Source organism: Drechmeria coniospora, chromosome 01 (genome assembly GCF_001625195.1).
Source record: "Drechmeria coniospora strain ARSEF 6962 chromosome 01, whole genome shotgun sequence".
Taxonomy (NCBI): Eukaryota; Fungi; Ascomycota; class Sordariomycetes; order Hypocreales; family Ophiocordycipitaceae; genus Drechmeria; species Drechmeria coniospora.
In genome coordinates, this window is record NC_054389.1 from 9,130,884 (window position 1) to 9,155,661 (window position 24,778).

The 24,778-nt window shown below is 55.6% G+C and overlaps 7 protein-coding genes across 7 annotated transcripts; 4 read left to right on the top strand and 3 right to left on the bottom strand.

The window, feature by feature from the left end:
• Window positions 1–78: 78 nt before the first annotated feature.
• On the top strand, window positions 79–3,768 carry DCS_02413 (DNA-directed RNA polymerase III 130 kDa polypeptide; the record flags this gene model as incomplete). The annotated part of the gene is made up of 2 exons (XM_040799740.1): window positions 79–467; window positions 537–3,768. The coding sequence occupies 2 exons, from the start codon at window positions 79–81 to the stop codon at window positions 3,766–3,768; spliced, it is 3,621 nt and encodes a 1,206-aa protein (XP_040660623.1).
• Window positions 3,769–6,854: 3,086 nt separating this feature from the next.
• DCS_02414 (extracellular protein) lies at window positions 6,855–7,976 on the top strand (the record flags this gene model as incomplete). The annotated part of the gene is made up of 1 exon (XM_040799741.1): window positions 6,855–7,976. The coding sequence occupies one exon, from the start codon at window positions 6,855–6,857 to the stop codon at window positions 7,974–7,976; it is 1,122 nt and encodes a 373-aa protein (XP_040660624.1).
• Window positions 7,977–8,299: 323 nt separating this feature from the next.
• Window positions 8,300–9,811, bottom strand: DCS_02415 (DNA repair protein; the record flags this gene model as incomplete). Its single annotated transcript, XM_040799742.1, has 1 exon — window positions 8,300–9,811. The coding sequence occupies one exon, from the start codon at window positions 9,809–9,811 to the stop codon at window positions 8,300–8,302; it is 1,512 nt and encodes a 503-aa protein (XP_040660625.1).
• Window positions 9,812–10,328: 517 nt separating this feature from the next.
• Window positions 10,329–12,968, bottom strand: DCS_02416 (carnitine acetyl transferase; the record flags this gene model as incomplete). Its single annotated transcript, XM_040799743.1, has 3 exons — window positions 10,329–10,477; window positions 10,549–12,510; window positions 12,557–12,968. The coding sequence occupies 3 exons, from the start codon at window positions 12,966–12,968 to the stop codon at window positions 10,329–10,331; spliced, it is 2,523 nt and encodes an 840-aa protein (XP_040660626.1).
• A 5,326-nt stretch (window positions 12,969–18,294) lies between these two features.
• On the top strand, window positions 18,295–20,262 carry DCS_02417 (heat shock protein 70-2; the record flags this gene model as incomplete). The annotated part of the gene is made up of 1 exon (XM_040799744.1): window positions 18,295–20,262. The coding sequence occupies one exon, from the start codon at window positions 18,295–18,297 to the stop codon at window positions 20,260–20,262; it is 1,968 nt and encodes a 655-aa protein (XP_040660627.1).
• Window positions 20,263–20,730: 468 nt separating this feature from the next.
• On the bottom strand, window positions 20,731–21,468 carry DCS_02418 (uncharacterized protein; the record flags this gene model as incomplete). Its single annotated transcript, XM_040799745.1, has 1 exon — window positions 20,731–21,468. The coding sequence occupies one exon, from the start codon at window positions 21,466–21,468 to the stop codon at window positions 20,731–20,733; it is 738 nt and encodes a 245-aa protein (XP_040660628.1).
• Window positions 21,469–21,955: 487 nt separating this feature from the next.
• DCS_02419 (Mitochondrial escape protein 2) lies at window positions 21,956–24,621 on the top strand (the record flags this gene model as incomplete). The annotated part of the gene is made up of 2 exons (XM_040799746.1): window positions 21,956–22,457; window positions 22,499–24,621. 2 exons carry the CDS (start codon window positions 21,956–21,958, stop codon window positions 24,619–24,621), a joined length of 2,625 nt encoding a protein of 874 aa, XP_040660629.1.
• Window positions 24,622–24,778: the final 157 nt, after the last annotated feature.

The following is a 24,778-nucleotide window of genomic DNA, read 5'->3' on the forward strand; positions in this document are numbered from 1 at the left end:
GCCGCGACTTTGTCCATTTGCCTACATACCATCATCACCTCGCTGCGGCGCATTCATGCCTATGAGGTGAACCCTACGATGCCGCCCATAGACGATGGCTTCGAGGCCCTATTGGAGCCTTTCTATAACGGCAAGAAGCTCACGGATCCCGTCTCGACCAAGGAAGACAAGTTCCAGCTTCTCCCAGCATTCCTCAAAGTCAAAGGTCCGTCTCTGTCCTCTTCCCATCTCTTCCTCCCATCTCCGCCACCTCCTTCCTTGAGCGTCACCGCTGACAAATTCGGATACAGGACTCGTAAAGCAGTGCGTTGGCCCGTCGCCTCGCCGAAGGAGACCCCGATCGGCCTGCTAACCGGCGTCTCCAGGCACATCGACTCGTACAACTTTTTTGTTGAGCACGAGATCAAAGACATCGTCCGCGCCAACCGCACCATTCGAAGTGACGTAGACAGCAACTTCTGGCTTGAGTACGTTGGCACCCACCCGAGGGAAAGGGGGGAGAGTTGACGGCTGTCTGACGGACGAACCTTGTGCAGAATTACCGACATCCGCGTCGACCGCCCGCGCCGGCAGGACTACAAAGATGCCCAGTCACGCAGCGAGGTGACACCTATGGAGTGTCGCCTTCGCGACATGACCTACGCTGCTCCCATTCTCGTTGACATTGCCTATATTCGAGACAAGCAAAAAATTGTTCGGAAGAACGTCCCTCTCGGCCGCATGCCTGTCATGCTCAAGAGCTCCAAATGCCGGCTCGGCGGAGCCACCAACGCGCAGATGGAGGCCATGAACGAGTGCCCCTTGGATCCCGGCGGATATTTCATCGTGAACGGTACCGAAAAGGTGATCCTGATCCAGGAGCAGCTCAGCAAGAATCGTGTCATCGTTGAGGCCGACGAGAAGAACAACGTCATCTCTGCATCCGTCACGAGCTCGACGCACGAACGAAAATCCAAGACGTACGTGACAATGAAGAAGGAAAGAATCGTCCTGACACACAACGTCCTCGTCGAGGGCATCCCTATCGTCATCGTCCTCAAAGCCCTTGGCGGCCTCACCGATTACGAGATCATGCAGTTGGTCGCCGGCTCCGATGGACAATACCAAGACGATTTTCGTATCAACTTCGACGAGGCCGCGATGGCCGGCATATTCACACAGCACCAAGCCTTGGATTACATTGGCGCGAGGGTGAAGATGGGCTCGAGGCGGGCCCAGTTCGGACCCCAAGTTCGTCGGAACACCATCGAGGAAGGCCTCGACGCCTTGGCCAACCTCGTCATCGCGCACGTCCCCATCCAAGGACTCGACTTCTACCCGAAGGCCATATACGTTGCCATGATGACTCGGAGAGTTCTGATGGCGGCCCAAAATTCCAAATTGGTTGACGATCGAGACTTCGTCGGAAACAAACGACTCGAGCTCGCAGGCCAGCTTCTCTCGCTCCTGTTCGAGGACTTGTTCAAGCAGTTCATGGGCTTGGTCAAGATGTCCATCGACAAGGTTCTCAAGAAGAACAACCGTGCGGTGCCGCTGGATGCCGTGCACATGATCAGCAACCACGCCAACATCATCGGCTTGGGCATGAGCCGGGCCATCCAGACGGGCAACTGGAGTGTCAAGCGCTTCAACATGAACCGAGCCGGCGTCACCCACGTCCTGAGCCGGCTTAGCTACATCAGCGCGCTGGGCATGATGACGAGGATAAGCAGTCAGTTCGAGAAGACGCGCAAGGTGTCGGGCCCTCGCGCCCTGCAGCCGTCCCAGTGGGGCATGCTCTGCACGTCGGATACGCCCGAGGGCGAGGCGTGCGGACTCGTCAAGAATTTGGCCCTCATGACGCACATCACGACCAACATTGACGAGGCGCCAATCAAGCGGTGGATCTTCACCCTCGACACCGGCGTCGAACCGATCAGGAACTTCTCCGGTGCCGAGATGCATCGGCAGGGATCCTACATCGTGCACGTCAACGGCACACCCTTCGCCTTGACGCGCTACCCGAAGCGCTTTTGCGCCAAGTTCCGGGCCATGCGTCGCCAAGGCTGGATCGCACCTTTTGTCAGCATCAACATCAACTCACACTTCAACGCCGTCCACATCGCCACCGACGAGGGGCGCATCTGCCGGCCCTACATCATCGTCAAGAACGGGCAGCAAAAGCTCAAGGCGGAGCACCTCAGGCTCCTGCAGCTCGGCAAGGCCACCTTTGACGACTTCCTCACCCAGGGCGTTGTGGAATACCTCGACGTCAACGAGGAGAACGACGCGCTCGTCGCGCTGTACGAGGACAACCTGACGCTGAGCACGACGCATCTCGAAATCGAACCCTTCACGATCCTCGGCGCCGTCGCCGGCCTGATCCCGTTCCCGCACCACAACCAATCGCCGAGAAACACGTACCAGTGCGCCATGGGTAAGCAGGCGATCGGAGCGATCGCCTACAACCAGTTCAACCGCATCGACACCCTGCTATACACGCTGGTTTATCCGCAGCGGCCGATGGTCATCACCAAGACGATCGAGCTCATCAACTACGACAAGCTTCCGGCGGGACAGAACGCGACGGTCGTCGTCATGTCTTATTCCGGCTACGACATCGAGGACGCGCTCGTGGTGAACAAGGCGTCCATCGACCGGGGCTTCGGCCGGTGCCAGGTGTTCCGAAAGTACACGACGGAGCTGCAGAAGTACCCCAACGGCCGAAGGGAACGCGTCGGCGATCCGGTCAACGTCGAGGTCGGCGGCGCCCGGCGGCGCGACGAGAAGCACGAGGCGCTCGACGACGACGGCCTCGCCGCCGTCGGCTCGACGGTGAAGTCGGGCGACGTCATGGTGAAGAAGGAGACGCCCATCGATCTGACGACGACGGGCATCGGCATGGATCGCGGGCCGAGCGAGTACCGCAACTCGGCCGTCTCGTACCGGATCCCAGATCCGGCGCACATCGACAAGGTGATGATCTCGCAGACGGAGAAGGACACGACGGTCATCAAGGTGCAGACGCGGCAGACGCGGCGGCCGGAGCTCGGTGACAAGTTCTCGTCCCGCCACGGCCAGAAGGGCGTGGTGGGGCTCATCGTGGACCAGGAAGACATGCCGTTCGCCGACAACGGGCTCACGCCGGACATCATCATGAACCCGCACGGTTTCCCGTCGCGAATGACGGTCGGCAAGCTGCTCGAATGTCTCACGGGCAAGGCTTCCATCCTCGTCGGGCGGAAGGACCTCGGCTTCGGCGACGCCTTCCGGTCGCACCCGGTCGAGCAGATGAGCCGTGTCCTCCTCGATCACGGCTTCTCCTGGGAGGGCAAGGACTACTTCACGTCGGGGCTGACGGGGGAGCCTCTCGAGGCCTTCATCTTCAACGGCCCGATCTATTATCAGCGGCTGAAGCACATGGTCCAGGACAAGATGCACTCGCGCGCTCGGGGACCGATGGCGATCCTGACGCGGCAGCCGACCGAAGGTCGATCACGGGACGGCGGCCTCCGGTTGGGCGAGATGGAGCGCGACTGCCTCATCGCGTACGGCGCGTCGCAGCTCCTGCTGGAGCGGCTCATGATCAGCTCGGACGGAGTGCAGATCGACATCTGCCAGCAGTGCGGCCTGTTCGGATACAAGGGCTACTGCCACACGTGCAAGAGCACGAGGGAGGTGACAAAGATGTCGATGCCGTACGCGGCCAAGCTGCTGGTGCAGGAGCTCATCAGCATGAACGTTGGCGTTCGTCTTCAGCTTGAAGACGAGTTTCCTCACCCGAGGTGAGAGGGAACCGGGCCCGGGCGATGCCAAATATGGCAAATGTGTAGGATAGTGTAGCACGCCCACAGAGGTATCGCTGTCGGTCTGGATGGTATGGATGGTATGGATGCCGGCATAGCGACCGATGTACACTTGGATGCGAAAGGGATTAGAAGGATCATGGCGAGCCAATCGGCCCCTACCTGCCTCGACCTGCCATGCCGCATGCCCGGCGCTTCCTGGGCGCTCATGCCGTGTCCTTGCCTGTGCTTGTCGATCAAACCCAGGCCCGGCGCAATACGGCGTTGGGCAGCTGATTCTGGCAGATGGGCAGGTTCTCCTAGCCATGCAGATTGGGCTTCTTTAGACTCACGTGATGAATCGCATGGGTGCCGCGTGATGGATGATGGATGAAGGATGGCCTGCATTCTTACCTGGTGAGCCTACCTATCTCGTTGCATGCAAGAGTACATGGCATGTACCGCACATGAGCTGTACTGGTAATTTGCACGTAGCCAGGCATCAGCGTATCAGCGTATCAGCTGAACGGGGATGCAACGGTATACATCGGGACGCAACGAGGAGCATCGGTATCAGGTGTGCAGGTGACGAGACGTCAGCGTCGACAATGCGGAATCTCTTCTCTGGATACCAGGTTTGCTTCCTTGCCGTCGAGGGAAGAAGAAGCCTGCTCATCGACGCAGGGGAGCTGGTGGAAGAGTGAAGTGCGGGCCCGAGATTCGTTCTGCGGCGTGAACGGTGTGCTCGTGCTACTGGTGCCTGCCTACCGTTCGTTGCATGTGCTGTTGCTTGCGTTGGTTTGGGGTCCGTTCCTTGCCCCTCCCTGCTCGATGACACATGCCAGAATAGCAGTACAGCAGTACTCCAGGTCCTGGTGGCCCAAGGGCAGACTGGTCCGGCCATGGCGGTAATATCGAAGGCTGACTCCCGAGCGTGAGCATGCTCCGCCCTCGCGTGGTCGGAGACAAGGGGGGGAGGGTGCTATTTGGCCCCTCCTGTTGCATTGAACAGCATGACTGCTGGCGTGGACCTGGAGGCCATGCCTTGGCGGCAAGGGGTCGATTCGAATTGATGAGGGACGAGGGCCAGTGACGCCGAGCGTACCGGCGGTGGACGTCAGGACATGCAGCATTACCAGGAAACGTTGGTGCTCCTAGGTATCATTCTCTTATGCCCGCATCAGAAGCATAAGCGTCGGGCTCGCCTCAGCTGTACCTGAATCTTCATCGACCTCGAGTTCCATCGATTCATCAATCGAAAACCAATGAGCAGCCACCGACGGGATGTGGTCGGGGCGGGAAGCCGTCTCCCAATTCACGAACCAGGATGGACGTGCTGGAAGCTCCATCCGTCCACTTGGCAGACAAGGAAGGGCGGCCGCTTTCCGATGACCGTGTCAGAATAGACTGAGTGAACGCGACCGACTGGCTTCGAGAAAGGTGGAGGCCGAGGGGACGAGTCGCGACAGAGGAGGGGATGGTACGAAACAGCCCCATGATGAGGAGTGGTGGATCTCAACCATGGTTCCACGTTATTACAGTACGTCCGTGTACTCTACAGCTGCGCGGCGGAGGATGTACGGAGTGACTATTACTCCATGCTGGCAGGAGTAGCTGGTGGCAGGTAAATGCAGGTAGGCGAATATGTGATACATGAAGGGCGTCATTCAACCTGTCGTTTTGCGTGTACATGCATGGACTGATCACATGTGTACTATGGGCACATTGCTGTACAGTATAAGACGATATTCCTAGTATGCAACTGCACAGCAAAGATGAATGAAGGGGATACCAATGTAGCAGGTTTTACAATATGAAAGAGCCAGTGTACGTACGGTACACCTCCAAGTAAGTATTGTGAGACAATCGCACGCGAGCATGCAACTTGAATCTTGATGCTGCATGCCCCATGTAGTGCATATGTGTGCATGGAGTTGTTCTCAGAACTTCTACCACCTACTACCCCGTTAATACACGCACGACTATTCCGTACTCCATACTATGACTACATTTGTATAAACTTTTCTGACCACCGCTTGCATGAAATTTTCCTTTACTGCAATATCCCGAGCTTGGCCTGCCAAGTGCCTGCGTGCATTTGCATGTATCACGTACATGCATGCAGCTGTGGGTTATTCCACCTCCCCTCCCCTGGCATCCACTCTGCGTTCCCTGCCTCGGCTGCCAGGATGGGTATGAGGGCGATTACAACTGCAACGGCATTGATGTACGTACCGTACACGGTGTTCGTGCTAATATCTCGTATCCGGACATCAGCAAGAGTGGACGGGGTCGTCGTCGTTTCGAGTTTCTGCCGCCGCTGCGACGTAGCTGTCGGCAATGGCAATTTGTTCCCCCATACAACGACCGACGACCACCACTGGCATTGGCCCAGCAATAATCCGTGGGCAGATGAAGGAGCACCGCAGACCCGTTCAACCGTCGCCATCGCATGAGGTGACCTCGATCAACATGCAGCGGCCGACAACGCATGTGGGGTGGACGCCTACTGGTCAAGGTCGAAGAAAGCAACCAGTCAGTCGTTCGTCGGTCGTCGGTTCGCCTGATCGCATCTCACCAGGCTGGAAGAACAAACGACTGCTGCAGCTCCCAAGTACACTCGTGTATTGTGCACCGACATAAAAGAGCTCGCGGAATGGATCCGTACCGCGAAAGAAACCATCTGGGAGCGGCAGAAACAGAATGGCAAGTCTGTTATGCATAGGAGCTCGTCTGCCCAATGGACAATTCGACAGGTAAGCAGACCACGAGTTTCGTTCGACTGAGCTCCCATGCCCTCTCCGCATGTTTCCCTGCGTGCTTCCCTGCTTGTTCTCTTGCTTCCTTGCTTCTTGTTTTCCTTTCTTCCTTTCTTAACTCGCCGAGTGAAATCTTGGGGTCGGGACATATAAGAGCCTCGCTTCCCGCTTCCGAGCATTTGTCAGTCATCCTTTGCCATCCATCCTCCTCTTCCTACCTTCCTTCCTTACTTCAATCTTTCACTCCTTCGTTTCTCGTCCTTCCTTTGCTTCTTGCTTTCTCACTTCTCCTCCGTCGCAGAGTAGCATTCTCCTCCGGATACTTTGCATCATGAACCTTGTCATCCGCTCTCTCGCCGCCGCCGTCGCGCTGGCCGCGTTGGTCAACGGCCACATGGAGATGACAGACCCGCCGCCCCTCGGCTCGACATTCAACCCCAACACGGACGAGGCCTTCAAGGACTACAACATGAGGTCGCCCATGAACATAACCGGCAACGACTTTCCCTGCCGGAAACACCACGAATTCATGGGCACACCGAGGGGCAAACCCGTCGCTTCCTGGATCCCGGGCCAGTCGTACAGCATGACCATCGCCGGCTCTGCTGATCACAAAGGCGGTAGCTGCCAGGCCTCCGTCTCGCTCGACCGCGGCAAGTCCTTCAAGGTTATCCAATCGTACATCGGCAACTGCCCCCCCCCAGGCGAATCGAAGTACGACTTCACCCTGCCGAGCGATGTCCCTTCTGGTGAAATGCTCTTCGCTTGGTCCTGGCTTAACAACATGGGCAACCGCGAGATGTACATGAACTGCGCCGTCATCGACGTCAAGGCCGGTGGCAAGAAGCGTGCCGCTCCCTCCGTTCCCCTTGCCGAGCGTCCCGACATGTTTGTCGCCAATGTCGGCAACGGCGTCTGCACCTATGAAGGCACCGATGTCGAGTTTCCCGAGCCTGGTCCGGACACCAAGATGACCTCGGACAAACCCGCCCCCCCAGGAAACGGCGGCTGCAACATATTTGGTGGCCCAAGTGGTGGTTCGGCACCGAAAAAACCGACTCCCCCGGAGAATCCGACACCTCAGGGACCAGCTACTCCGCAGAAGCCAACTGCTCCTAGGAAGCCAACTACTCCTCAGAATCCAACTACTCCTGACAAGCCAACTACTCCTCAGAAGCCAACTACTCCTGACAAGCCAACTACTCCTCAGAGGCCGTATCCTCCACCGAAACCATCTCGCCCCCAGCAGCCGACTCGCCCCCAGGTGCCTGACGACTTCCCCTCGGGTAACCCTAACTCCGGCAGCGATGATGGTGACGACGGAAGCTGGGACCCCGAAAGGTGGGGTGGTGATGACGGCGACGACGGCAGCTGGGACCCCAGCAGATGGGGCGGTGGTAATTGGAATCCCAAGAAATGGGGTTCCCAAAACTGGGAGCGCCGCCGAGCTTGAAACCGCAACGTCAATCGCAACCTGTGAGTTGTGATTCGGCTTGGATGAGCGCTTGGTCAGGTGCCCGCACGAACCCGAGACAATGTCTCCGGGGCTGCCCTGCCGCATCTATAGGTGTCCACCTTTAGGTGGCGGCGTCAAACGATGCGGGTTCCTCGTCTTTACCTCCTCCCCCGATAGCTCTCCGGGTAGTAGCATCATGTGGTTCTCGGAAACTTGAAACTTGATGTTCAGTGTATATATATAGAAAACCAAAGCAGCAGCAGCAGCGGGTAGCGTGGTTGATCCATAGCAAACTGTTAGCATCCAATAGGCTTGCATTTTCACCCATTATCCTTTGACTTGGACTTGCTCGTTGATTTGACTGCCCGGAGACCCCCCATGAAAATCTCAAACTCGGTTGCCCCATCCAGGCCTTGTCCCGAGGCACTCGTGTGCGAGGCGAAGACTACCTTCATCCATCTTCTCCACGCCTTCAGGGTCGGTGTCTCAGCATCGAAGTCGCCATCGTCGGCTTCCAGTGGTGCCGCGATCCTCCTGGGCCGACCGTATACTGGTCGCTTGAAGAGCGCGATCCGACAGGATATCTGCGTCGACCAGACGAGCCCCAGGCTAGGCGTCTTGAGGCCGTAAGAAGGATGCGGATCGTCACCCCAGCCCGTAAACCAGCGCTGCTGGTGTTCGAGCCGCAGCGCCGGCGGCGCGGGCTGGCCGTCTGGTGGGAAGGAAAAGGACGTCGGAGACGAGTGGTTTTCACGGGGTGTGCTTCCCGGGGTGCCGGATGCCATGCTACCGTGCGGGGCATTGCGAGGAACGCCGATGGAGGGTGAGGAGAAGCGGTCGGCAACTTGGTTGGCAACGACGACGGCAAGCTCGTGTCGCCTAGCCAGGTTTCGTAGCAGGGCCCCGAGCCGAATCAGTTCGGTGCTCCGCGCTGCCATGTTCGAACCGCGGGAGCCCTGGCGCTCGAACTCGGCTCGGTAATTTGCAGCAACGGAATCGACGACGAGCAGCCCGATTCTGTGACGCTCAAGTAGGACCGGCACCTGGTACTCAACGATGTGGTCCTGGGATTCGAGGTCGGGCGTGACGGTGCTTAGGATATTATCCAATGAAGGGCGGTCTGCGTCGTCGATGGCCTGAAGGATGGGGCTCGAGCCGAGAATCTGGGCAAGTCGTTGAGTCGCGAGACCGGACTCGGTCGAGATGTAGAGGGCCTGCTTGCCGAGGCCGCGCGGGGGCGGCAGCTGGACGGCGAGGCAGAGAGCGAGTAGGTACTGCGTCTTGCCGGCACCGCTCTCGCCCGCGAACTCGGTGATGGAGCCAACGGGAATGCCTCCTCCAAGCGCGGCGTCAAGATCATCGTCAAGCGTCGAGATGGAGATGGCTTCGCTGAAGTTGCCTGGCCTCGCCTTGGCTTGCCCGACACGTTGCTCCTCATCCTCATCCGCATCGTCCGTCCTTTCCGACTCTTCGGCCCCTTCTACTCCTTCCGGCCTCTGCTTCTCGCCAGCGGCCGGTGCGAGGAGCATCTCCGGAACAACATCATCCGATAATGAGGCCTGGATCGCCGCGATGAGGCGCTTGAGGTCGAGCAGCGGGAGGTGCGTCTGCTTCGCGATGTCGGCTGGGTGCAATGAGAGGAGATCCGTCGTCGACAGCCCGTGCTGCTCGATCGTCGAGAGGAGGGCCGAGAAGGGGGTGACGGGAAAGGAGGGGAGGATGCGGACGAGGTCGGTCATCGATCTTCTGTTCTTGCGCCCTTGCCTGTGGAGGACCGACGCGTAAATGGCGGGTGTGACCGACAGTGTGGAATCGTTCACACTAGCGCACATGCACAACACCGATTACTCTCCGAGTACAAAGTACGCGCTGCTGGAGACAACATCAAGCAAGACAACTGAAGCAGGTCCGTGAAACTAAAACACACATTTGAAGTCCTTTTTCTTGGACACACATCGAACCATTACATCTCGATCCTTCTAAATCGGGGGAGCTGAGCTGAGCCATCGCCTCGAAGTAGTCGTCACGCCCTATTACGTAGGACGCGCATATACATGTACTTACTGAAGTATGTGCAATGCAGTCCATAGCGGCTTCATCCCCCCCTACCCTACACTTCACCACTGCTGTTCTCGCCAACGACATTAATCGCCAAACTCACGTGTTCACGTGCATCACCTCATCATTCCTTGCGTCCCAGGGAGAGTTTGAAACGGATTGGAAATATCATCGCGTGAGGCTAGCACAACCAAGCGTTCGTGTTTGCGCGATGGGGAAAGATGAGTGTGTTGCAACGGTTCATGGTACATCACTACAACATAAGAGGGTCATCAGGAACCAACAAGCACGTCACTCTGTCGCCAACCGCAGCTTCTTGCCAACGTCTCTTCTCCTGGCCTGCACCGTCGCCCGTTCCGATGCCTTCGACCCTGTTTTGTCCGCAGCGTGATCCCGTGCCTTGAGTGCCTGCAGAAGCATGCCGGCGTCGAAGAAGCCATCTGTGGATCGGATCATAATTAGCACGCGCAGCGCATCAACCGCATCGACAATGGGGAGCTCGTCCACTTACATCCGCCCAGCTCATCATCATCGCTCGCCAACGTACTCTCCTCAAATATCGACGCGGCATCATTGGATCTTGGCGTCTTGATGGCCTCGGTGCCCATGATGGGACGGCCGCGAGACTTGAGCCTGCTGGCGGGCTTGAGCTGCGCAGACTCTGCCTCCCGCGCCCGGCTAGCCTTGCCCGTCGATGACTTGCGGTTTGTGAGCCGGAGCAAGCGTCGAATTTCCATCAAGTAGCTCTCGAGCGCCGCCACGAAGCGCTTCGTCTGGCGGTGCTTGCTCGACACGCAGATGGAAATGGATTCGTCCTTGATGATGTATCCAATTCCGAACCCATCCCCGGAGGTGGGACCGAAGCCGAACTGCCGAAGAGATGGGTTGCCGCAGTTGGAAGTAGAAAGTATCGTCGTGTTGAGCTTATCCCACCCCGAGTCTGCAAATATGAAGGGCAACGACTGGACATCTCGGGGCCGAGAAACGGTGCTGTCTCCCCGACCTCGACTGGTCTCGACAACCTCGCCGCCGTGACCTCCAGCGAGAGAGGATTCGTCATTGGTGGGGCTGGACTGCCCCGCGCTGCTCATGCTGCTGTCCACTTCGTCGTCGATGTACTTCTGCCAGACGCAGAGCAGTGCGTAGAGATGCCGATCGCAGCCCTGCGCCTTGGCACAGTTTCTCGTCCGGGTGACATGCTGCTGGCAGGCCTGTTTGAGCGCCTCGATCTTTTGCTCAAGAGGGTTGTCGGCCCAAAAGGTCTGGACGAAATCGACCGAGTCGGCGGAAACGGTCCGGATGGCTTCCGTGCGACCGTGCAAGAAGATCTTGGTCATGGCCGGCTCATACGTGCACTCAACCCGACCGTAGAGGCCGTAGTAGGCTGCCTGGAAGGCCATCTGGACAAAGGCATCTGGCGAGAAGCCCATGGAGGTGATGAAATTCTTGCCGTACGAGTCGAAGTCGAGGCATTGGAACTCGTTTTGCTCGATGAGATCGGCGAGCCTCGTCTCGGCAAAGCGAACGGCTATGCTCAATTCCGGGATCATGTCCCACTCGAGCTTGCGCGGCGTTGTGTTGACATCCCCAAAGCTTTCGGGGTCCCTCTTGGACGGATCGGGGCTCCTCGTCGCCCACAGCGTAGGAGCTTGGCCGTTGATGGAGCGGGCAAAACGGAGGATGGTGTCGGTGTAGACGTCGCTGGCAAATCTCAAGACCGTGTGCCCGTCGACGCCCGTGTGTTCAAAGTTGATACCGGCGCTGCCGTTTTTGCAAACAATGATTTGCAACTTGTCGTACCATCGATTCGTGCATGTGCCGATTTGAACACCGTTCTTCACCTCGCTAGTGCCGCACAGCATGTTTTGACAGAGGTCCGCGACGTCGGAAGGCTCTGCGTAGTCGAGGCAAAGGGCGAAGAGGGCCGAGTCGACGATGTTGAGGCAGTCAGCGTTGTTGGAGCCAGGGTCCTTGGTCAACACGTCTCTCAAACCAGACCAAACCTTGCGATTCTCGGTGCTCAGGACGCCAAGGGCGCCCTTTGCGGCTTCTTGTATCGGCGTCTGACTGGCATCATTTGTGATGGTCTGCAGGTTGATGGCGATGTCCCTCTCGGTCATGATGACGTCCGAGTTGTCGTCGAGGACATCGAACCAGTATATCTGACCGTGGCACATGACAACGATATGCTTGGAGGCGGCGTCCTGCACAATCTGGCAGCCGTTTTCAGTCGGCACTCGGGCCGTTCCGAACAGACGCGAAAATTGGTACATGCATAGCGGCGTTCCCTTGAAGCTGTCCGGAGGGAGCTCCTCTTTCCGCACGGCTCTGATGAAGTCGAGAGCGGAAACGACCAGGGAAGCCGCACGGGTCACCTGGTTGTTTCTAGCGGGCGTGGGATCATCTTCGAGGAGGAAGAAAGGATTCAAGTTGAGAACGACAGGGTTGTCGAAGTTGAGGTACGAGTCGTACCCTAGCCTGCGTCAGTTTCGTTCGGAGCATGAAGCGAGGCCACGTACAGAACTGTTCGATGTAGCTCGTCTTCCCGTGAGCGTATTTCTTAAGCTTCTCTTGCAAATCTGGCCCGTCGTTCTTGAGAAACTCCGAAACTGCACTATGCGTCTCTGCCGCCTCGCTCGGAGTCTGCAGTGGCTTGAGCACTTCGAGATAGTTTTGACACGTGCTCTCGAGGTCGGGGATCGGGAGCTTGGGTAGCTTGTCTTGGGAGGCGAAGGTGATGCCCCCCTTCTTGGTATCATACGCAGCCATAGGAACTCGAGTATAGGCCGACGACAGGTTCAAAGGTAGTCGAGGAGCCTCGAGTTCTGGAGCGTCCGGTACGATGCGAGGAACGGATGGGTTGACGACAGGCTCGGCAAGTCTTGCCTCGAGCGAGGTGGGAGGGCTGAAAAGGCGGACTTTAGCAGGCATGCTGTCAGCTTAGGTCTGTTCACAAATAGGGAGGCGAGATGCTAGTGCTGATGTTGAGTCCCCGTAGGGCGGTGCGGTAGAAGTAATGGCAGTCTTGAAGACAGTAGGCCGGCATTACACTTGTTGTCATCCGCCAGGAGGGCGTGGATGCGTGAGAGTGAGTGTAGCAGAGCGTTTGGATTGACTGTCAAGAAAATGGGAGAAGGGCCCGGACGGGTGGATGGCAGGCGAAGCAAGCGATATAAGACGTGCCAGGAGCGACATAGGATAACGGGGGGCAAGGCATGAGAGTGGAGCACCTGCATCCGACCGGCAGCATGGTCCAAGACGGTCAAGGTGGACACTCAGACCATAGCTCGACACGCCTCGCGGGCATCCGGGTGGCATGAATGCCGCAGGCCCGGGAGAGCTTTCCGGGATTGGGGGGGAGGTAATATTGGGTTCAGGGGTGAAGAGAATAGCTACTTATTCGAGATCCGCCGGAGGGCCGGAACTCCCAAGTGGCATACTGAGACAAGACAAAGGAGATGCCGACGGTGCACGTACAAGTAGCAGCAAGGCCGAAGGAGCTGTCAGCGGAGACAGAGGGTAGGGAGGAATCGCTGGCCTCACTGGAACAGACCAAGGAAGCAGTCCGTCAGTTGTCTCGACGTACGTTAGCCATGACGGAGGCAGTGGCGGGGACCAGAGCGACGCGTGGTATTGCTCACAAGATTACCGGGAGACTCGCATGGGTCTCGGCGATGGAAGGGGTGGCGACCCGTAACGTTGTACTGATAGTCGAGGTGTGAAGCAGTCCCCGGGTAGCTCAGTGCCGATCCGAGGAGATGATCGGATGGAGGTGGGTTGGGGTTGGGCTTTGCAGCTGTGTTCAAAGGATGGTGGTGCTTCGGACAAAGGGAGGTTCGGCTTGGGCGATGATGCGACGCTGCCGACACTAGCAGCGGTAAAAGCATCTGATACATCATAGAAATCGCTGCTGGGCCGAACTGGGATGAGGCGCTGCTGGACTCGACCTGGGGAATCTGGGGCGGGCATGTTCCCCAGATCCGTTGGCCCCACCCGCTGTGCCGGTCCGTACTTAAGTAAGTACTGTAATTAATACAGCATGTACTTAAGTAATTGTAAGTAATTACGCATTTAGTAAGTATAAGGTAAGAGTACTGTCTGTACTTACATCGCACACAGTACGGAGAAACGCAGTAAAATACCACAATGTATCTGGGTATCACCCTGGTCTTCCTGGACTTGATAAGGAATGAAGAGGAAAGATTATGAGGAAGCCTGGTTCTGGTTTGCGGAGAGAAAGGCCTTGGATGAAAGTGTCTTGATCTTCTGTTTGGTTTTTTGAGCTTCGCAGGAGCACCCAAGCGAGCGCTTCCTTGCATAATCCGTGAGAGCTGCTGATGGTTTGGGCAAGAGCGCACGAAAATAGATGCACAACGTACGTGTGCTTCGTACTGTAACGTCAAATCCCCACTACAAGCATGCTGCATACCATGTGCAGGTTACGGAGTCTTGCGCCTACTGTAAAAACCTACATGTACTTACAGTACTAAGCACATGTCTAAGCACATGTCCGGATGTAGCAAGTGTTACTGCACATGTAGAACACAAGTAATATGGATGAGTACTACACCTTGTTCGCTTGCACATGTACAGGAATAAATGATACGAACTCCTTGAAAATCATCATGCTTTACAACCCAGCTTTGACAAATCAGGCTCGATACTTTTGCAACCAACTTCGAGGCAACTCGGCATAGTCTACAACGGCCGATACATCCTCAATGTCGGATACATAGCATCCCGGGTTGCCCCTTGAGACAAATAAAGCCATTGGGTAGGGCAGACAATTATCGCACAATCAAAAAAAACACCCTCGAACACGGCCACATGGTCGACCGGAGCATTCGGCAGCTTGTGTCTCTAGAAATGAGGAGCGCTGCAGCGGTTGGATTTGAACTCGCAGTATGGGGGCGGCCTCAAGTTGGTCGACCCGGCTGAACTCAGATACAGTTGATAACCGCACATGTCCTGGAATCGGAATCAGCTTCGGGCGAAAGGACCCCCCATCGTTCATAAGTGAGCGTCAATGGCTGGCTGTGGCGGTTGAGCTACCCCCACCGGGCCGAGTGAGGCTGAGCCGTCTGAATCCGTCATTATTATCACCGAGCCCGCTTGGTTCACAAAGACTGCGTGGTGGACTAGCTCATGTGACGTTGCACGTGATGAAGCTATACCAAACTGTTATCTCGAATCCCGATTGTCGGAAGGCGATGTGAGGTGACTTGTTGCACGTTGATGTACACGACAGGCCATGATGGCAGGCTACAACATCGAGCCAAGTTACGAGAATATGGCGAAATAAATCAATCGACGAATAAGATGGATTCCTGCAGAGAGAGCAGCGCCAAGTCGAGGAAGACCTTCACCGTTGAAGTCTATGCATTCACTTCGATGACCACTCGCCACCGACCGGGGTGTATTCAGTTGAGCAAAATTGCCTTGCTCCATGGCGATAATAGCAAGTGAAACCCGTTGATTGCTGTAGATGGGATTGAGAGGCAATGCATGCCATGTCAATTTGAATCGTCGCGAACACCACCCCTTATGCCCTGTCAGATCTGGCCCTTTATGAGGCTCGACATCGTTGAGTGGGTTGAGGGGAAAGGGATGAGGTCCTTGACTGGGCGAGTCTCCGCAGAGGAGCCATTGATCATTGGGTCAGTGAATCTAAGGTTCGTCAATCATCCCTCACAGGCCTGTGCTGTACACTTCCGATACTGGGGAGCCCATCCGCGTTCGCCCGAGAGCGATGCAATACTCGGTCTTGTATACATGTACTGTACAGTAAGTAGTAGGCAACTTCCTATGAATGATGTCGTAGGCAAACCCCCGCACTTGCACTTCTAATTACTGTACAACTAAGTACATCTAATCTTGTGCACTTAACGGAGTAGGAGTATTACTTGTTTACTACATTGGGTTGTGTGGGAACTCACTGAGGCGTTGCCAGGCAGCATTACTACAAAGCGTACGGATTACGGAGTGAAGTAAGTGAGTATAACACCTACAGTACAAGTACACTTAAGTTTGTAGGTATGCCCACTAATATTACTCATTTACAGTACTTCCGAGGGGAAAATCCAACCGATTCCACAGGTTTCGCTGTTACCTACTCCTCTGGTGAAGAAAAAAAACTAGTGGCAGACTCGACGCTGAACAGTAAGCCATAATGTACAGTAGTGGCCCGAACTCCGTACGGCGCGTACTCCGTACGGAGTGCAGTAAGTACATTTAGGTACAGTACGTGCCGGGGTACATGTTGCAATCATGTGCTTGTGCTGGTACTCCGTACAAAGCATACATGTGCGTTGATGTATTCATAAGTACTGTACGCCGTACATACATACTTCTACTGAGTGTCGCTCTAGTATTATCGTGCTGTGCATGTTCTTGTACTTACATATACATCTTGCTTAGGGGCCTGAAGTGGGACGAGAACCGGTAAAAACCGGGGCGACTATGAATCAACCAGGTGACAGAAAACGAACTGTACATGTACGGCACGGAGTATGTTGTACTCCGTACATACAACTACAGTACAGTACTTACTCACACTAGTTGTGCAAGTACGGAGTACAAGTAAAAAGTACTACTGTATGTACAAGTAGCCGCAGTTATAATCAAGTGCACAATACTATTTTATTAGCAAGAGCAGTTTGCACGGAGTTCTGTACGCAGTAAGAATACATGTGCATGTACTTGTAAGTACTCACTGTGCATGTACAGTAATTGTGTTGGCAGTGGTACGGAGATGGACAGTATTGTATGGAGTACTTTACGGAGTACTCCGTAGTAAACCATTCATTCACAGTCTACAGTGCGGAGTAGCTCGTACGGAGTACAACAATTACTTACATGTGTTACATGTACTTACTTGCATGTATGTAGGCGCAAGTGTAGGCACACCTAAGTAATTAAGTACATGTATTGTGTAAGTACAAGTACAGTAAGTTACCAGTACTTCTTCCGAACAAATTCTCGCATGCCGAAAAGTTGGCTGTGGGCATTGGGCTTCGTCCACATGGCCATCGTATTCTGGGATATCACAACGCACCAATATGTACTTACTAACTTCCTAACTACAGTAAGGAGGGGCTGGGGGCTTCAGGAGGTGACTCGCCATGTGCAGCCCTCGCTGACTGTGACAGAAATTGTATCCTAGGAGAAATTCAATTTGACCGAACGACCGGGCAACGAGGGGCACCATCGACTGCCCGTCCGATTACGGTGCCTCTTTTATTTTGTCAGCATGTGCCTCTGAGATTTGCGACCTTGGTGGGTGGTGGGGCATGTATGCGTTACCGCGCAACCTGCCGTTACCTGCCCGTCCAAGGAGGTTCCGGGAACCTATGACGCTGTGCCCCGCCACGATAGAATTTTCTGTTGGTCTCAGTCCCTCAGTTCATCACGAGTAGTAATCGACAGGCAGCAACAAAGGAAAAGAAAGTAAGCAAGGAAAAAAAGGACGAAGGAATGAAAAGGAAGCGAATCGTAGGTTCTCATGACAAGCACGGAGTAAGTACGGAGTAAGTACATGCAATTACTTAGGTGTAAGTATGTACTTACTGTACTGTACTGTGGTGTACAGTACTAGCTGTAGCAGCTGTAGCAGTGACGGAAAGCGGAGTGGCACCCTTTTTATCTCATCGGTACGGAGTACGGAGTACTCCGTACTAAATACGCACCTCTTACGAAGTCACTACTTGTACGGAGTACAACGAAGTGTGCATGTACATGTAAGTACACGTACAGTAACAGCTCATCTACGGAGTTCAGGTACATGTACTTCAAAGTACTTAAATGCTTCAACCCTTTGCTACTAGAATCAGATTCACAGAGTATAATTAAGTACATGTACTTGTGCTTGTACGGCGCACATGTACTCGTACTTATAGCAGTACAAGTGTACCTAGTTGTGGGCCGCATTAGCTACTAGCCTGTGGCTGGTCCTTCGCACAGTTGCAAAGTTGCAAGAGCCTTCTGGCACCCCCTGCAAGCTTCTACCGGTGGGCTCGCTGGAACGGTGTAGAAGCACATCGAAGCATCCCACCTTTTATTTAGATCCCTCTCCAAACCCTCAAGCACAACCTCCGTTCTTCTTCTCTCCATCTCCCTTCCACACTTTAATCCCCCTCCCTCCTCTCTCCTTTCCACACATCCTCACACTCGTCGTGGAATCAGTTCATTGAGTGAATTCTCCTCTCTGCTTCCACGCTCGTGCCTTCCCACATTCAAAAATCTTCACACAATAGCAGCCATGGCTACCACGGGTCCCGCCGTCGGTATCGACCTGGGTACCACGTACTCTTGCGTGGGTATCTTCCGTGAGGACAGATGCGACATCATTGCCAACGACCAGGGCAACCGAACGACGCCCTCGTTCGTTGCCTTCACTGACACGGAGCGCCTGATTGGTGATGCCGCCAAGAACCAGGTGGCCATGAACCCTCACAACACTGTCTTTGACGCCAAGCGATTGATTGGCCGCAAGTTCAGTGATGCCGAGGTCCAAGCCGACATGAAGCACTTCCCCTTCAAGATCATCGACAAGGGTGGCAAGCCCATAATCGAGGTCGAGTTCAAGGGCGAGCAGAAGACGTTCACTCCCGAGGAGATCTCCTCCATGGTCCTCACCAAGATGCGTGAGACTGCCGAGAGCTACCTCGGCTGCCAAGTGACCAACGCTGTCGTCACCGTTCCTGCCTACTTCAACGACAGCCAGCGTCAGGCCACCAAGGACGCCGGTCTCATTGCCGGTCTCAACGTCCTCCGAATCATCAACGAGCCTACCGCTGCCGCCATTGCCTATGGTCTCGACAAGAAGGTCGAGGGCGAGCGCAACGTCCTCATTTTCGATCTCGGTGGTGGTACCTTTGATGTCTCTCTCCTTACCATCGAGGAGGGCATCTTCGAGGTCAAGTCGACTGCTGGTGACACTCACTTGGGCGGTGAGGACTTCGACAACCGCCTGGTGAACCACTTCGTCAATGAGTTCAAGCGCAAGCACAAGAAGGACCTGTCTACCAACAGCCGTGCCCTGCGACGTCTCCGAACCGCTTGCGAGCGCGCCAAGCGTACTCTGTCTTCCTCTGCCCAGACGTCGATCGAAATCGACTCTCTGTTTGAGGGCATCGATTTCTACACCTCCATCACCCGCGCTCGTTTCGAGGAGCTCTGCCAGGATCTGTTCCGCTCCACCATCCAGCCTGTCGACCGCGTCCTGACCGACGCCAAGGTGGACAAGAGCCAGGTTCACGAGATCGTCCTTGTCGGTGGCTCCACTCGTATCCCCCGAGTGCAGAAGCTCATCACCGACTACTTCAACGGCAAGGAGCCCAACAAGTCAATCAACCCTGACGAGGCTGTTGCCTACGGTGCCGCCGTCCAGGCTGCTATTCTCTCTGGCGACACCTCGTCCAAGTCGACCAACGAGATCCTGCTTCTCGACGTCGCTCCTCTCTCCATTGGTATCGAGACTGCTGGCGGCATGATGACCAAGCTCATCCCCCGCAACACCACCATCCCCACGAAGAAGTCCGAGGTCTTCTCCACCTTCTCCGACAACCAGCCTGGTGTGCTCATTCAGGTCTACGAGGGTGAGCGCCAGCGCACCAAGGACAACAACCTGCTCGGCAAGTTTGAGCTCACGGGCATCCCTCCTGCTCCTCGTGGTGTGCCTCAGATCGAGGTCACCTTTGACGTCGACGCCAACGGTATTATCAATGTCTCTGCTGTCGAGAAGGGCACTGGCAAGTCCAACAAGATTGTCATTACCAACGACAAGGGCCGCCTGTCCAAAGAGGACATTGAGCGCATGCTGGCTGATGCCGAGAAGTACAAGGACGAGGACGAGGCTGAGGGCCGCCGTGTTGCCGCCAAGAACGGTCTTGAGTCGTACGCCTACTCGCTCCGCAACACCTTGTCTGACCCTAAGGTCGACGAGAAGATTGAGGCCGCCGACAAGGAGACGCTCAAGAAGGAGATTGACAGGGTTGTTGCCTGGCTCGACGACAGCCAGCAGGCTACCCGTGAGGAGTACGAGGAGCACCAGAAGGAGCTCGAGGCCATTGCCAACCCCATCATGATGAAGTTCTACGGAGCTGAGGGTGGTGCCGGTGGCATGCCTGGCATGCCCGGTGGTGCTCCAGGCGGCTTCCCTGGCGCTGGCGGTGCTGCCGGTGGCGCTGGTGGCGACGACGGCCCGACCGTTGAGGAGGTTGACTAAATTTTTGATACCCTTCCAAATTGGTAATGAATGCGTTTACGATGCGGAGGTTGCCACGAGGGTTCAACGATCCGAGACGATTAGATTTTCAAGTTTTCATTGTTTGCTTGCATTTTACGGTTAGGCACAGGGATAAAAAAGCTAGGCAGTTTTTACCTGGATTTGTGTACTTAATGAGCAAAGACGAAGCATTTACGGCATGTGCCAAATTCATTGCTCTCACAAATGCAGAAAAATCAGTGATTTGCAACCCGACATCGCAGACACATCACATCATAATGTAATCTGTAAAAAAAAATCAAGGCCATACACATTAAGGTCATATTGGCAACTTCGTCGCCATCTCATGTAAAACATCAAGGCCATAATAAGATCATACTGGCAACTTTATCGCCATCTCAATTTCATTCTTTTTCTCAACTTATGCATCGATAAAGTCGTTTGCCGATCGATGGTCTCGAGTCGTCGTCAAGTTGTCGTGTCATCCTCCAGTCCCTCGCGGATTTTCCCCCGTCTCTCCGCCTCCTTCTGTCGCCACTCGTCATCGCTCATGGTCGGCGCCGCAACGGGCTCTGTAAAGACGGTGCCTGGGGGGACCCTTTCGGTCCTCCCCTCCCATACATCCTCGCTGCTGGGCTTGCCATTTCCGTATTTGCGGTATGCTTTATTGCGGTAGTGGGCGCGGATCATGTTACTTTTCATCTCACCCGTGTAAGATTTCGAGCGCATGCAGAACCAGAAGTCGTCCCACTGCTCGGAACAAGAGCGCATCTCGCCGTACCGGTAGACGGCGTTGAACTGACCGCCGAGACCGTTGCAGGACCAGGCGAGGTCGAAGGCCTGACGGCAGGACATGTCGGTGGGGAGGAGGAACTCGGAGAGGGCGTCACCAACCGGGGCCTCCGGAGACTCGGTCGTAGCGGTTGACGTCGGTGATGTCTTGAGGGAGATCCAGGAGGGCAGGAACGATTTTGACTCGGATCCATCTGGCCGCTGCGATTGTGAGGTAGTCTTTCTCGTGGAAGATGCGGTCGGGTCATCTGATTTGAAGAGATCCAAGAACTTCTGCATCTCAGGGTCGATGGGCTCGCTGGGTGTGGCGGTTTGCGCCGTAAGAGGAGGATTTGAGGATATGGTGGAAGGGCCATGATCACGCACGGGATGTAGTGGCTTGGGCGCAGACGAGGATGCCCAGAGCCAACCCATGGCGACGAGGGTGTGAGGTATCCGCAAGGGCGCTTCAGTGATGAATAGATTGCTGGTGAATGGTTTCTCAGTTGTCGACAAGGCCGGGCGCGGAACCTCCTTTGCCACAACTAAAGACTAAAGTCTAGGTGGTGGAGGAATGGAGGAGGTACAAGGTAATAGTGGACGGTCGACGGAATCTCGTGTAGATAGAAGGTATTCCGTATATGCAGTTGTGTTTGACTATCACGTTGTGCTCATGGCTGCATGATGGTGCACGGTCCGGATAAATAGAGCCGCCGGTGGGCATTGACGTAGGTGCCGTCACGTCAGTTTCGGGAACCAAAAGCCACCACAGTGACCTCGTCCATTGCTAGGAGTGGAGTTGGAGCTGCCATCTCGCTACCACGCTACCATTATATCGAGCGAAGCAAGGCACTCTCCAACAACGCTTTCGGGACTGTTTTCGACTCCCATGCCACATACCACGCAGTAGGCGGCTCTCGCCATGGTGTATTTCCGAGCTTTCGCGTCCGCGTCGACGGCTCTACAGCCGGGTGCGAGATTGTCGACTCCTCTGAGACGACGGCCAGGCCTGGTATCAAGCAGGTCTCCTCCATGCTTTTCGTTCATGAATCATGGCTCTGTCCATCACGCACCCGTGTTTCGAGCGTGGGAGAGTACGGAAACGAAAACAACAACGTCTGCGCCCGAGAATAAGACGACGACCGCGGAAAAGGAAGCTGGCCATTTCACCGTCGATCCAAACGAGTCGCTTCTCTTCTTCAACAACCTCTTTCCCATCAGGCTGAGCGCCATCCTGAGGCTGCCATCCAATTCAGATCGTGACCTTCTTCGTCGGTTCGACAATCCGACATTGGGTATCATGGACCCAATCCGCCTTGTTAAGAGAGCCATTCCGGAGGACATGTCGCTCAAGGTGACGGAGATCATGCCCCGACTCAAGGACGGAGGTGTCTTTGTCAAGGTTCATCACGATCCGAGAATTAGTGCGTCGGAAATTGAAGGCATGCACTCGAATCCCTTCTAGTCGATCGAAATTTTTCTTACCATGCCACCACCGCAGACACACTTTTGCAAAGGTTGGAGGCGCAACCTCTCAAGCCCTGGTTTAGCCCATTCCGAGGCGTCCAAGGTCGTTGGGTCCGTGGCTCACCTTGGCTGGAAGATCTCTATCGCTTTCCTTCACCCCTGCTGAAGGCCGAGTTCGCGCCTCGGGAGCCAGGAGCCACACCGGCGGAGTTGTCGGAGGAGATGCTCTACAGCCTCTTCCGCCGGTACGGTAAGATTGCCGACATCATGCCTCAAGCATGGGACTCAAAGGAAACACCGAGGTATGCGACGATCGCCTTTCCGCGTATACGGGATGCCATCATGGCGCGCAACTGCCTTCACGGCTTCCTCGTCACCGAAGCCATGGGTGGAGGCAAGGACGGCACCGTTTTGAGGCTTTCGTACATGAAGCGCGTCAAGCCGCACAGTATTTGGAATTGGCTGACGAACCACCCGCGAATCGTGATTCCAATCATCGCAGCCCTCATTGCTGGCGCATCCGTCATCATTTTTGACCCCATACGAAAGTTCTTCATCAAAGTCCACGTGCAACAGTCGCTCAAGTTTACGCAGTCGCGAATCTACAAATGGTTCAAGTCTCGCACCGATGGCCTCACTTTCCGCACTCATAGACGGGACATGATGGAAGGGTTGAGCACCATTTGGAATCACCGGCGAGAACCGATCGAGAAGCTCCGGGGCTGGCTTGACGGAAGCTCCGACACATTTGTCGTCATCACGGGACCCAGGGGTTCGGGCAAGGTGGAGATGGTCATGGACCAGTCGCTCGCGGGGCGGAAGAATGTCCTCCTGATCGACTGCAAGCCTATCGTCGATGCTGGAGGCGAGGCTGGCACGCTTAGGCGGTTGGCGAGCGCCGTCGGATACCGTCCGATGTTCTCTTGGGCAAACAGCATGAGCAGCATGATCGATCTCGCCGTCCAAAGCACAACTGGCGTTAAGGCTGGCTTCTCCGAGACGCTCGAGTCCCAGGTCGACAAGGTACTGCGGACGACGGGGGCCGCTCTCAAGGACATTGCCCTGTCCGGACGATCAAGCAAGGATAAAGACGCGAGCCTCTCGGAAGACGCCTTCCTCGAGGCCCACCCGGAATGCAGGCCTGTCATTGTTGTCGACAACTTTTTGCACAAGAATGAGGAAAAGTCGATCATGTACGAGAAGATTGCCGAGTGGGCGGCGTCTATGATACAGAACAACGTCGCACACGTCGTCTTTCTCACTAGCGATTCGGCATATTCTAAACCCCTGTCCAAGGCCATGCCGGACAGGGTCTTCCGTACCATCTCCCTCGGCGATCTCGACCACAAGGTAGCTCGGAAATACGTTATGAGCAGGTTGGAAGACGACCAAAAGGCCGAGGACGCAACGGAGGCGGGTGAGGGCGTCGGGACGCGCCCGCGACCCAACGTCAACGGCTTAGACGCGTGCATCGAGACGTTGGGAGGGCGCCTGACGGATCTCGAGTTTCTCTCGCGTCGCATCAAGGCCGGGCAGAGCCCTCGACAGGCCGTGGACGAAATCGTGGCTGATGGTGCTACCGACATTGTCAAAATGTTCTTGCTCCCCAAGTCGGGCGATGGCGAGAGGAGATATTCAACTCAGCAAGCCTGGCACCTCGTGAAGTCACTCGCCGAGGCACCTTCCCTCCGCTACAACCAGGTCCTCCTAACGCCCACATTTTCCTCTTCCGGCAGCCCATCGGCGGCCGACGGCGAAGCAGCCCTCGATGCCCTCGCCAGTGCCGAGCTAATCTCCCTCAAGACGCATCAGGGTCGTCCGCAGCTCATCCGGGCCGGAAAACCGCTTCACCAAGCCGCCTTCGCCGTCCTCGTCAGCGATCGCGTGCTCAAAGCCAAGATGGACCTCGCCGTCGCGAGTGAGAATACCAAGGTCGAATCCAAGAATATCGAGACGGTCGAGAAGGAGCTCGCGCTTCTCGGCGGCCTGCCGAGGCAGACGAGCGAAACGGCGGCCAGGGTTATATACTTGCTGAACAAGTTGGATGCATCACAGAAGAGGATTGGTGATTGGGAGAAGGAGATGGCAACGCTCAAAAAAGTGCTCAACGACGAGTTTTAAACAGATGGAGACGACACTGTTCTTGGGTCACCTGTTGTGCTGTGGCATGAGTCACGTTGACGTGCTATGGCCATTCTGTCCCCCCCTTTTTTTTGAGGAAGAATCTTCATTTTATGATATTGCTCATCGTGAAGCACTACGAGCCGATGGATACATG